General features: G+C 38.9%; 1 protein-coding gene across 1 annotated transcript in view; it reads right to left on the bottom strand.

Annotated features, from left to right (window-relative positions):
• Cenpc (centromere protein C) overlaps nucleotides 1-7,052 on the bottom strand; it is a 68,133-nt gene extending 61,081 nt beyond the window's left edge. Inside the window, exon 1 of the mRNA XM_090343155.1 lies at nucleotides 6,858-7,052. Within this exon, the coding sequence (XP_090199281.1) occupies nucleotides 6,858-6,875 (18 nt within the window). The 5' untranslated portion in view covers nucleotides 6,876-7,052. The remainder of the gene's footprint in view (nucleotides 1-6,857) is intronic.
• Between the last annotated feature and the right edge of the window lie 7,009 nt (nucleotides 7,053-14,061).

The raw sequence follows: 14,061 nt of genomic DNA, 5'->3' as shown, positions 1-14,061 counted from the left end.
CAAGAGGACTGATATGATCCCAGGCATTATATCTGATCACAGCGGAGTCAGACTAGTTCTGAACAATGCAGTAAAAGTCAAAAAATATTCAAACACTTGGAAGCTGAACAACACACCTCTGAATAACTCCTGCATTGCAGAACAAATCAAGGAAGAAATACAAAATTTTCTTGAATGTAACAACAATCAAGATACATCACAAAGAAACTTATGGGACACAGGCAAAGGCAGTTCTAAGGGGCAAATTCGTCACACTGGGAGCCCATATTAAAAGGATAGAAGAGCATGTAAATAACCTAAAAAAGAAACTAAAACACCTAGAGGAACAAGAAAGTTAATTCTAAAACAACTAGAAAGATAGAAATAACAAAAATAAAATCAGAAATATCAGAGACTGAAATAAGATCTACTGTACACAAAATTAATAAATCAAAAAGTTGGTTCTTTGACAGAGTCAACAAAATAGACAGACCCCTGGCAAGATTAATCAAAAAAAGGAGAAGAGACCCCACGGGAACAATCACAACTGGTATCCAAAAAATTCAGACCCTAATGAGTAAATACGACCAGGGCCTATATTCAAAGAAACAAGAAAATCTAGTAGAAATGGATGATTTCTTAAATAAATATAGGCTACCCACTCTGAACAACAAAGAGGTAAACATATTGAACAAACCAAACTCTTACATTGAAATTGTGGAAGCAATTAGGGAAATGTCAACCAAAAAGAGCCCAGGTCCAGATGGTTTCACTGAGAATTCTACAAGACGTTTAAAAATGAAGTAACACCTATACTCTTGAAACTCTTCCAAGAAATAGAAACAGAAGGAGCAATACCAAACTCATTTTATGAAACTATTACTCTCATCCCCAAACCAGGGAAAGACCCAAGGAAAAAAAGAAAACTACATACCTATCTCTCTAATGAACACAGACGCAAAACTCCTCAATAAAATATTAGCCAACAGAATCCAGAAACAAATCTAAAAAATTATACACTATGATCAAGTAGGCTTCATCCCACAGATCCAAGGCTGGTTTAACATTCAAAAATCAATCAATGTAATACATCACATCAATAGAGCTAAGGATAAGAATCATATGATAATTTACCTGGACGCAGAGAAGGCATTTGACAAATTACAACAGCCATTCACTTTGAAAGCACTAGAAAAAATAGGAATAAGAGGTATATTCCTTAAAATAATCAAAGCCATATATGAAAAACCTACAGCCAGTATTATAGTAAATGGAGAAAGACTGGAACCATTCACCTTAAAATCAGGAACTAGACAGGGATGCCCACTCTCTCCACTTCTCTTCAATACAGAGTTGGAACCCTTAGCCAGAGCAATAAGGCAAGAAAAGGACATCAAAGGGATCCACATAGGGAAAGAAGAAATTAAACTATCCCTAATTGTAGATGACATGATCCTCTAACTGAGTGACCTAACAAACTCCACTCCCAAACTCCTAGAATTAATAAACTACTTTAGCAAAGTGGCAGGATACAAAATTAACCTTCAGAAGTCAGTAGCCTTCTTGTACACCAACAATATACAAACAGAAGACCAAATCAAGAAAATGATCCCATTCTCAATAGCCCCCAAAACAATGAAATATTTAGGAATATACTTAACCAAAGATGTAAAGGAATTATTCAATGAAAACTATAAAAGCCTAATGAAAGAAATTAAAGAGGACACTAGGAAATGGAAAGACATTCCATGCTCATGGCTAGGGAGAACCAACATAGTGAAAATAGCCATACTACCAAAATTGATATACAAATTTAATGCAATCCCCATCAAAATCCCAAAGACATTCTTTACAGAAATAGAAGATATAATCCAAAGGTTCATATGGAACAAGAAAAGACCTAGAATAGCCAAAACAATTCTAGGCAAAAAGAGCAATGCTGGTGGTATTACAATACCAGACTTCAAACTTTACTATAGAGCCATAAAAACAAAAACTGTTTGGTATTGTCACAAAAACAGACCAGAAGATGAGTGGAACAGAATAGAAGACCCAGAAATAAAACCACATACCTATAATCAACTTGTATTTGACAAAGAAGCCAATGATATACAGTGGAACACAGCCCACTCAATTATTGGTGCTGGCAAAACTGGGCAGCCACATGCAGAAAACTAAAAATTGACCCTAGCCTGTCGCCATGCAAAAGCATTACCTCCAAGTGGATCAAAGACCTCAATGTCAGACCGGAAACCGTGAAACTGCTACATGATAAAGTAGGAGAGACACTGGAACTCATAGGCACAGGATTCCTGAACAGAATCACAGGGTCACAATAGACTGGAGAGAGAATCAATAAATGGGACTACCTAAAAATAAAAAGTTTCTGCACAGATAAAAGCATAGCCACTAAAGTAGAAAGACAGCCAACCAACTGGGAAAAGATATTTACCAATAATACATCTGACACATGCTTAATATCTAGTATCTATAGGGAACTCAAGAAACTAATTCCCCCCAAACCCAACAAACCATTCACTAAATGGGCAAGGGAACTAAAGAGACACTTATCAGAAGAAGAGATTAAAATGGCAGAAAAGCATATGAGAAAATGCTCATCATCCATGGTCATAAAGAAAATGCAAATAAAAACAACCCTAATTTACCACTTTGCCCCAACAAGAATGGCCAAGATTTTGAACTCAATGACAATTGCTGGCAGGGTTGTAGAGAAAAAGGAACCTTACTGCACTGCTGGTGGGACTGTAAGCAAGTTCAGCCGCTCTGGAAAGCAGTGTGGAGCTTTCTTAAAGAACTGAAAATTGACCTTCCCTACGATCCCACCATACCACTTCTGGGCATCTACCCTGAACATCAGAACTCAAGACATGATAAGGACACCTGCTCAGCTATGTTTATCTCTGCCCTATTCACAATAGCCAGGCGATGGAAACAATCTAGATACCCTACTGCAGATGAATGGATACAGAAAATGTGGTATATATATACAATGGAATTCTATGTAGCCAACAGACAAGATAAAATAATGGCACTTGCAGGGAAGTGGATGAATCTAGAGTGAATCATGTTGAGTGAGACAAGACCAAAGGAACAAAAGGCACATGATATCCTTAATATGTGGCTATTAGACATGGTATTGGAAATATAAATATAACTGCATAGACATAAAAACCTATGACTCTATAGACATAATGTTTTATTTCATAAATTGATATGTATCTATGATATACAAACCCTTAGCCTAATTTTGATTATGTTCTAAATACTGAGTGCCAGTGAATGTATATAGATTCCCTTCTTGAACACGTTTGTTAAACATGTCATTTGAAATATGATGTAAAAATAAATGTTAATAAATTCTTTAATAAAAAAGCCAAAATTTTTTTATTTATTTATATATTCATGTTAGTCCTAGAGCTTGAACTCAGGGCCTGGGAACTGTCCTTGAGCTTTCTCAAGACTAGTGCTCTACCAATTGAGCCGCAGCACCACTTCTGGCTTTTTCTGTATATGTGGTACCAAGGAATCAAATCCAGGTCTTCGTGAATGCTAGGCAAGCACTGTACTACCAGGCCGTACTCCTGGCCCTTTTTCTAGCTTTTTTTTTTTTTTTTTTTTTTTGGCTTAGGCTTGGGCTCAGGGCGCGAGCACTGTCCTTTGGATTTCTCAAGGCTAAAGCTCTAGCACTTGAGCCTCAGCATCACTTCAAGCTTTTTTCTGTGTGTATGTTGTACCAAGGAATCGATCCCAGGTCTTCGTACATTCTAGGCATGCACTCTACCACTAGGCCAAACTCCCGGCCCTTTCTAGCATTTTTATCTTATATTTTTGTCTACCCCAGCACTGAAGGTCAACTTTTTCAATCAGATAACTAGGCATCTTTTAAAAGAATATTTCTTATAAACCAGGAATTGTCTACTCCATACTCCACAAATGCTGTTCATATCACAGACTTACATCCTTCATTTTTACTTATCTATCATAAGTACTTGAAAGCTATGACTTCATAGTGATACCTACAATTCCAATCTGAAAATACAAGTCCATTCTATTTTTTTCCATTTCCATCATTTATAATTTCCTAGCCAAAGTATCAGAAACTGGTTTCCATAACTACACAGCTGGGCATTTTCCAGACCTATCAATCCATCTCTATTCACCTTGTTGATATCAAGCCACTGCCCTGTGAGTATGTCTTTGTAACCACTCAGGTTCCAACTCATCAAGTTGAAGCAATACTTCCCTTTCTTCGTAGATTTCTCCTCACTCCATACCAGATGGCTGCCTCTCCACTGGAATGCTTACTTTACCTCACTTGAACTAGAACATCTCATCTCCTACAGAAATGTATGTCTCCCCTCGAAGATATATTACAAGCTTCTGACTTATTACAAATACCACTCACACCACACCCCCAGTGTTGAAGATCAAACCCAAAAAGTCAGACATGCAGACACTATTCTGTATTGCCATGCCATACCTCAACCTTGCTATCATAGTATTTATAATCTCCCAATTTATTCATTTGATGAAAAATTTTAAATCAAGCATATAGGATATCTGTATCATGGTGAAATACTGAAACAACACTTAACTCTGAGCATATTTATTACACAAACTTCTGCCTCATTTATGATCATTCCTTAATTTAAGTAGTCAGCAATTTTGTATAGTGAAATGTCTTTGAACTTTAACAGGGAGTTTGGCCTAGTGGTAGAGTGCTTGCCTCGCATGCACTAAGACCAGGGTTCAATTCCTCAGTACCACATACATAGAAAAAGCCAGAAGTGGTGCTGTGGCTCAACAGCTAGAGTTCTAGCCTTGAGAAAGACCAAAGACAGTGCTCAGGCCCTGAGTTCAAGCCCCAGTACTAGCAAAAAGAAAAAAAAGAAATCTAACATCCATAAAGCACTATCTCTTCCTCTTTTAAAAAGTAGTTCAAAATGTCAAGAGGACTGAATCCTATGGTTTTGTTACTCAATGCAACTTTCTGCATTTACAACCTTAAGACAGATCTTTTTTTATGATGGAATTCCAGTGCACTCTGAAAATAATCTGTGCCCTTTATAGTCAATAGTAAGAACTGCCATAAAGAACAGAGGTCCACACTGACCATTCTCAATCCCAATCACATAATACCAAGGCCAGCATGGAGAAGCTGAATGCAATATTTGTCTTCTTCATGAGTATTGAATTCTATCTGGTCTGCCAAGTCCAGGTTCCTCTGGGGCTTTGATTCTGTTGACTGTGGGGATGGGTTGGACAACACAATAATTGCAAGCGAATATTTGTACAGCCAAATAACATCCTGGCAGTGCATTGTCCTACCATATTACATTTATTTTCCTTCATGTCTTAAAAAATAAAAGTAGTTCAAGCTGGAAAACAGTTCATTTTTTTTTCAACAAATATTAAGCACCTAGTAGAATGCCAAACACTATTTGGCACTCTAGAAAGGATGGCATGAACAAGACAAACAAGAATACTTCATTTTAAATTAAAAATCAGAAACATATCTATAGTTTTTAAAATATATACTCCAACTTCAGCGTAGTATTAAGCTGATTTCAGCTTCAGTTTCTTCCATTCATTCCGAGATTATGCTTCTCAAAGAAACACACAATACAGGTGAAATTAATGAATCCCAATCCTCTGGACCTATGGAGGGAATATTTTGTTGCTTTTGTTGTTGTGGATGTGGGGTCAGGGACCATGCAATGAGAAAATTTAGCAGCATTCTTGGTTTACTCACTGGGTGCCATGTAATACTCTTTCATCCTACCTCCCCTATCTCCATACCTTCGTTGGATAGCAAACTTTCCACCTTGAGAACCACTGAAGTACCGGAATAGTTGAGAATAAACTAACACCTTTTCCCCTCGGTTTTTAAATAGGTCACAAAAAAGTCAGTTATGAAAACTGAAAGGCTAAAAGCAGTTCTTGGGCAGGCATTTGAAATGAACTGCAGGCATTTGGTGAGTTTTATTCCTTATAGCTTCCTTAGGGCTTTTGATTCTGACTGAACATAACATAAATACACTTGGGCACCAAGTATCTCTCTGTGCACACTTTTTTCATCTTTTTATGCATCCAGACACACAAGCAATGTGCATATACACTTTTACATCTCTAGATCTAAACATACATGCATCTATTATATAAAAGCGGATCACTGAAGCTGAAGTTGTTTTGTTTTTTTAATGAGAAGGAAATGAGAGAAGAGCAGTTGAAGATGTCGATATAAATATATAGCAATGAGGGGAATGGGAAAGACAGATTAGTACATACCGAAGAGGCCAAAAGACACAGAAACAGAACTTGAGCTCTGGACCTCTCCAGTCATGCAAAGCTGACACTCAGGCTGCCTTAACTAAGACTTGGCCAGGAACAGATGGATGGCCCATGCACAGGAGCCTCCAACCCAGCCACAGAAAGCGACGGGGAGACGTCAGTGCTTTCCTGCGAGCCATTTGTTACATGTCAAGAATCTCTTCAGACCAGAAAAGTCTAAGGTTTACTGCTAGTATTCGCAGAAGAAAAAAAGAAAAAATATATATGTGTATATATATATATATATATTTAGAGCACATGAGAAAAATCGAGCTGAGTGAAAGGGTAGAAATCACCCATTTTCTGAAAAGGGCAACGAAAGAAATAAAAAGAAGAAGCTAGTGCAGCCGAAGTCCCGAGTAACTTCGTGAGGAAAACAAGGAACGGAAATGAACCCCGGTTAATTTCAAACAGACCGGCAGCGACTTCAGCTGACCGCCCCGCCCGCCCCCGCCGGCCCCTCGGAGACCCGAACGCCAACGGCCGCCGCTCCCCCGCCGCCTGCAGGGGCCGCGGCCCGCACCTACCAGCCCCGAGTCGGCCATGCTCCGGTCCGTCCTGCGCGAGCCAGGCACAGGAAGAAGCAGCAGCTCAACCCGCTAAGAGCTGAGGACTGCACACACGGACCGTCTCCTAACCCGTCGAGAAACGAAGTCGCACTCTTAAATCCGCCCCTCAGATGGCCAAGCCCTAGAAAAGAGGTTACAAGCGTCTGGCGAGCACTTCCGGTGCCCCCCCAATCCCCGAAAGGCTCCGCCCTCAAGAAACTCCGACGCCTGCGCGCCAGCCGATTTGAAACTCAAAATACAGGTCACGACATCCAATCGGAAGCCATCCTGACCCCGCCCTCTTCCCTGGACTCTCCAGTCCTACTCGCGTCATTCCACTCCTGTCCCCGCCCACCTCCCGCTGACGCTCACTCCTGACCCCGCCCACCTCCCGCCCGACTCTCCGGTCCCAGTCGCGTCATTCTCCTCCTTTCCCCGCCCATGCCCCTCCTGTCTCCGCCTACCTCCCTTTGGCGCTCCCTACTGTCCCCGCCCACCTCCCTCTGACGCTCCCTCCAGACCACGCCCACCCCCCTTCCGCCCCTGTTTTTCCTTCGGCCCGCTTAGCTCTCCACGTTCTGCTGAACCTTTTGCCTGTTATTTAAATAGGACTTTTATTTGGAAAGTACTGTCTTTATCCAATGTAAGATGCCTCCTTTAGTTCCATGGTGAAAGAAAAAGTAGTTCTGGAAAACATAAGAGGTAGGGGCTTCAGATTCACCAGCCACACAACTTACCTGTCCCTGCTCCTAAAAGTAATAGAAGTGACCATGGCTGAAATACTTTTTTTTTTGAAGCATGTGGATAGGGTTTGTGTGAAACATCGCCAACCAAACGGCCCGCTTAAAATATATATCATTAACCTGCTAACCCGCCCAAAGCTGACAAACATGACAAAATACAATTCTATCTTCACTTATTTCTGATGGGCAGAAGTTCACTTTGTATGATTACAATGTTATTTGTTAAGCAGAAATTCATCCTGTATATACCCTATATAGGATATAGGGTATATATAGGATATGTAGGATAGAGAGAGAATATCTACTCTCTCTATAGAGATAGATAGATAGATAGATAGATAGATAGATAGATAGATAGATAGATAGATAGATAGATTAGATAAAATAGCCTGGAAAGTGCACTGTATCACTGCTTGAAGTCTCACCTAGAGCAATGTCAGATGTGGCTGTCCACAAGTAGTCATGACTCTTCAGACGCTCCTCCAGTTTGCCTCTCCTTTGCCTGGCAGTCAGTCCTTTCTGCAAAGGAATATGGGTATCACTGCAGTAGCATTTAATAAAGAATTCCATCCTGTACAAAGACTTCATGGACAGGATTAAGGAATACAAATCTAAAGCTGCGGGGTGACTCTCGCCTCTAATCCTAGCTACTCAGGAGGCTGAGATCTGAGGATCAAGGCTCAAAGACAACCCAGGCACTAAAGAATGTGAGACTTAATCTCCAATTAATCACTACAAAATTGGAAGTAGCCAGGAGTGGTGATGTGGCTCAGGTGGTAGGGCACTAGGTTTGAGAAAACTCAAAGACAGTGCCCAGGCCCTCCCTGAATTCAAGCCTCAGGACTGGCAAAAAACTTTTTTGTGGCTCATGGGCGGTAGCCTGGAGCTGAAAAGCTCAGGGACAGTGCTCATGCCCAGAGTTCCAAACCCCATGACCCAGAGGGAGGGAGGAAGGAGAGAGAGAGAGAGAGAGAGAGAGAGAGAGAGAGAGAGAGAGAGAGAGAGAGAGAGAGAGAGAGAGAGAGAGAGAAGAGAGAGACAGAGAGAGAGAGAGAGAGAGAGAAAGAGAGAGACAGAGAGAGAGACAGAGAGAGAGAGAGAGAGAAAGAGAGAGACAGAGAGAGAGACAGAGAGAGAGAGAGAGAGAGAGAGAGAGAGAGAGAGAGAAAGAGGCTAGTCCATACTTAAATCTATTTCCAAAGTTTAGCTAAAGTATATATCCTCCTGAGTAAATAAACAAATTATATTACTTTGGTACAGTGGAATATTACTCAACAACAAAAAAAGAAAAATGCAAAGATTTGGAGAAATTTCAAAAGCATTAAACTAGGGCCGGGAGTTTGGTCTAGTGGTAGAGTGCTTGCCTAGCATGCATGAAGACCTGGGTTCGATTCCTTGGTAACACATACATAGAAAAAAGCTGGAAGTGGTGCTGTGACTCAAGTGGTAGAACACTAGCCTTGAGAAAAGTCCAAGGACAGAGCACAGGCCCTGAGTTCAAGCCCCACGGCTGGCAAAAAAAAAAAAAGCATTGAACTATTACTTGAAAGAAATGAGTGATTCATCAGTGAGAAGATGAGAGTATATGAGAAGAGAAATGAGTATATGAGAAGAAAATAGATCAAGAGTCACCAAGGGATGGGAGAAGAAATGAACAGGCTATTGAGCATCATGAAAGAACGGTCTACAGCAGCAGAAATAGTTCATGTCACAATTATGGTGGGTAGTTTCAAGATTGCTTCTCAAAATACTTAGAACTGTGGTCCTAAGAAGAATGAGTTTTGCAGAGTATCCCAATAAATGTGGTGGGAAGGAAAGAGAATGACAAAGAGAGACAGGGAAAGAGGACAGAGAGATATGCAGATGCAGATATACTGTGTGAAAAGTAGATGCAATGTATGAATCCTCATCACAATCTGGTGCAGAAGAAAGTATAACAAAAACATTAAGCATTTGTCTAGATAGGCAGACATGAGTGTCTAATGATCACTGAGTGTTTATGGACAAATGGGTTAGTCAGACAAAGAATGGGCAAACTTGCTTTGTGGTAAACACATACAATGAAAACTTTAAACTGTGCAGCAGAGAACATTAAGCAGTAAGCAGACCAGAAAATGTGAATTACCATATGAATTTAGAGAATCATACTTTATTTTTGCCGGTCTTGGGGCTTGACCTCAAGGCTTGAGCTCAAGGCTAGAGCTCTACCACTTGAGCCACAGTACCACTTCCGGTTTTTCTGTGTATGTGGTACCTAAAAATCGAACCTGGGTCTTCGTGCATGCTAGCAAGCCCTCTACCACTAGGCCAAACTCCTGGCCTGAATCATACATTTTTTAAATATTATAATGTTACTGGGTATTGTGTAATGAATGTCCTTGTTCTTGAAAGACACACATTAAAATACTGAAGAATAAAATGTTTTGTGATGCCCAAAATTGCTCAGAAATAATCAAAAGATGATTGAGATAGAGAAATATGGTAGCAGGTGAATGAATATAGACAGCAAGTGTGTGGGTGGTAGTAATAACGCTATATCAACTTCTCTGTGTCTGGAATTTTTCTTAGTAAACCAAGAAGAAGAAGTGAGATTAATAAAATTTCTTAAGTTCCCTTAAAAAATTGTAAAACAAAACAAAATAGCTAAGAGATGGCTCAAGTGACAAAGTCCTACCTATAAAGTGTGAAGCTCTGATTTCAGACCTCATTTCTGTTAAAAAAAAAATACAAAATTGAAAGGGGAAGATTTAATAAGTTACTATCGTAATTTTGTCAAAATTTTGGTTTTTATTTTATGAATATAAAAGTTTAATTTGTTTTCTTAGTCTTTAATGCCAGATATTGGTCCCACACCAACTGAAATTTAAATAGGCTACTTTAGCCTTTTCTGAACAAATTATCCTCAAAAATGGTTGCTGTCCTTTATAGTGACTGACAAGTTAATAGAGTGTACTTGCAATGTACAGGTGATGGCGATAATGTTCATGAAACTCAATTGTTCTCTACACTTTGTTAGTCTTTAAGGGTTCCTTAACTGGGCTACAGTGTAGCCTAGTGGTAGAGTGCTCATCCAGCATGCATGAAGTTCTGGGTTCATTTCCTCAACACCACATTAACAGAAAAAGCCAGAAGTGGCTCAAGTGGCAGAACCCTACCTTTGAGCAAAAACTGTCTAAGGACAGTGCTCAGTCCGACTTCAAGCCACAGGAAGAATACCTTAACTCTAAGTCCAACACAGGTTAAATACATGATCTTTATAATTTGATGTCATCCATTCAATGCATAGGTGCAATTATCTTCTATTAGGTTCACATTTTTTTCTCTTAATGTAAGTACACTATTCCGTAAGTTTCCATTCTGTACCCTATTGTTGACTTGTAATTAAAATGAATTTTACAGAGAATTTTTGCCATCAAAAACATTTTAAGGGGGCTGGGAGTTTGGCCTAGTGGTAGAGTGCTTGCCTAGCATGCATGAAGACCCAGGTTTGATTCCTCGGTCCCACATACATAAAAAAAGGTGAATGTGGTGCTGAGGCTCAAGTGGTAGAGCTCTAGCCTTGAGAAAGTCCAAGGACAGTGCTCAGGCCCTGAGCTCAAGCCCAGGACTGGCAAAAAAAAAAACTTGAAGGGCCAGGCACAGTGGCTCATACCTGTAATCTTAGCTACTCAGAAAACTGAAATCTGAGAATTGTGGTTGAAAGCCAGCCCCAGCATGAAAGACCCTGAAACTTATCTCCAATTAACCGCTAGAAAATCAGAAGTGACACTGTGGCTCAAGGGGCACTGTGGCTCAAGGGGTAGGGCGGGAGCCTTGAGTGCCCAGACCCAGAGTTCAAGCACCATGACTGACAAATAATAAATAAATAAATAAATAAATAAATAAATAAGTTAGCCAGGCATCAGTGGCTTATGTCTATAATAGAATATATTATAAAGTATAATAAAATCTTAGCTATTCAGGAGGCTGAGATATGCAAATCTCAGTTCAAAGCCATCCCATATAAATCCTCCACATTCCAAGTAGCCACAAAAAGCCTTTAGTTTTTTTTGTTTTGTTTTGTTTTTTGCTTTAACCTTTACAGTGGCTGGAAGTACCTAAGCAGAAAAGATTTTTAATAGTAGAGGAATAAGGAAAATAAACTGGCTCCAAGACATAACAGAAATGATATGTTGTTGACACAGGAAAAAAAGGTCTGGTATTGAAAAGGGTTCCTATTCACAAAATGGAAAAAGAATAGGAGACACTTTCAATGTTAGAATAAATTCTATAATCTATAAGGAATGGTATTGATCAGCAGAGAATGCAACTTACAATCACTAGATCAAAAAAAAAAGGCATTATCACAAGGCATTTAACAACTTAAGAAGTATTGTGAGGGATAAAGAAACTTTACTTTGAGCTTTTAAGAATAGTTCCAAAAGATATACTGCAAAATGAAAACTATGGTTCAACAGTCAAATAGCAAATTGAATACTGGGAAATTGATGTTAATGCTGATAGACCTAAGACCACATTAACACTGCAATCAGGAAGCCACCACTATTACAAAACTGCCACGTCATGGAAAACACTACACATAAGAACTGTTCACTGAGCAGCAACCTTCTTCTTGTTTCTGAATCCAGAATCCACGATATCTAATGTGACAGGGTCCAGCAAACGAATGTCCCATGGTTTGGCTATTAACATTCTTCGAACTAGTGATCAGAACATTACCATGGGAAAAATATCAGATGTCTGAAAAACATTGTTGACTTTTCTTTGGTTAGAAAAACCAAAGGCTATGAAGGATGAATTCTACCTTGTGAGTCATATTGATATTTCCTAATCTCAAACAGAAAGACTTATGAAAATTTTAGTTTTTTGGTTGTTTAGCTTCTACAATAAAGGTAGATGCACTCAAAAGAATGCAAATGGATGTTAAGCACTAACCTGTTTCCTAAAGAAGCATTAAAAGACCTTAAAATGAATTCAAGTTCCAGCACTGGCAAAAAAAAAAAAGATGAAAAATACATACATATATATATACACATATATATATGTATGTATGTTAGTGCCTGATGATTTTGACGTTAACAAATTTCAAACACATTTCCTTGAAACAAAATATTTATATGAAATTGATTATCCTTCAACTCTCAAATTATATGCTTTTTTTTCCCCCAGTGTATGTGGTACTGAGGAACTGAACCCAGGCACACTGAATTTCCAGTTTCTATTAAAGCTAACATTTCCTTTTTCAATTTAGTCTGGAAGCTAGTATTCATCAGATATTTTTTGTTGTTGATGTGACAGAACACCTGGGGATATAATTTAAGAGGACGAAAAAGGTATTTTACACACAGATTTAGTTTCAATTCATCATGAGGGAGAGACTATGGCACAGTGTGCTGATCTGAGAGAAGAGACAGAGAATGTGTGAACAACCTGCCTTTATCTTTTCTTTCTTTATTTTTTTTTATTACATGTAGGCCCCTAGCCAATATGATGGTGTCATCGACATTCAGACAAAATATTTCCCCTTAATTAATTATCTCTGGAAATGCTTTCATTGATACACTCAAAGGTATATTTGACTGCTTCTGAGGTATTTTTTAATACAATCAAATTGACAATAAAGCTTACCTTTTACAATCCTCCCAAAGTACTTCCAAATACTATGAATAGAGCCCTTTACACAAAAATAAAAGGAATACATTACAAGGGAAGAAAAAATCCTCTGATCATCCCAGGAGCAACTCTTCATATTAGGTTGAAAATAATCATGTCAACAAGTTGAACTACTCCACAGGGCTTTTTGTGGATGTTTGGTGGAACTGGGTTTGAATCTGGGCCTTGAGCTTGCTTAGCATGTCATGTACTGCTTAGACTGTGTCCAGCCCTCTAATTCCCCATCTGTAGCAGTAATTCCATTTTTTTCTGACCGAAAAGCTATCAGGAAAACATATTTTGAGTAATAATGGCTCACCACATCCATAATTCTCAGGCAATGATGGCAAAAACGTTGATTAATGAAGGATTTCTGGGGTTCTGTTATTACATTTGAATTTTCTCTATTGAAAATACTATTTTCTTCTACCAATCATAATAAAAAGTTGACCTGTATTAAAAACTGTATAAGATACACAAGTCATCCATAGTTTATATGTTCTTAACATAAGAAGTAAACTAAAGCTTTTGCTTTACTTATGGGTTGTAAACATACTCCGTTCAAATGTCTCAAAAATCTATTGCAATCAACGTATATGCATATGGCAATATATCATCAATAAATATTAAGTAAGATAAGCATAAGGCTCACATGTAATTTTAGCTACTTAGGAGTCTGAGATCTGAGAATGATGGTTCTAAGCCAGCCCAGGCAGGAAAGTCCATGAAACTCTTGTTTCCAATTAAGCACCAAAAAATACTGTAAAAATCTAGAAGTGGAGCTGTGG

Source organism: Megascapheus bottae, chromosome 13 (assembly GCF_031878675.1).
Source record: "Megascapheus bottae isolate mThoBot1 chromosome 13, mThoBot2.hap1, whole genome shotgun sequence".
NCBI classification, from domain to species: Eukaryota; Metazoa; Chordata; class Mammalia; order Rodentia; family Geomyidae; genus Megascapheus; species Megascapheus bottae.
Note: the sequence above shows the minus strand (reverse complement) of the source record. Positions and strands in the feature narration are given on the sequence as shown.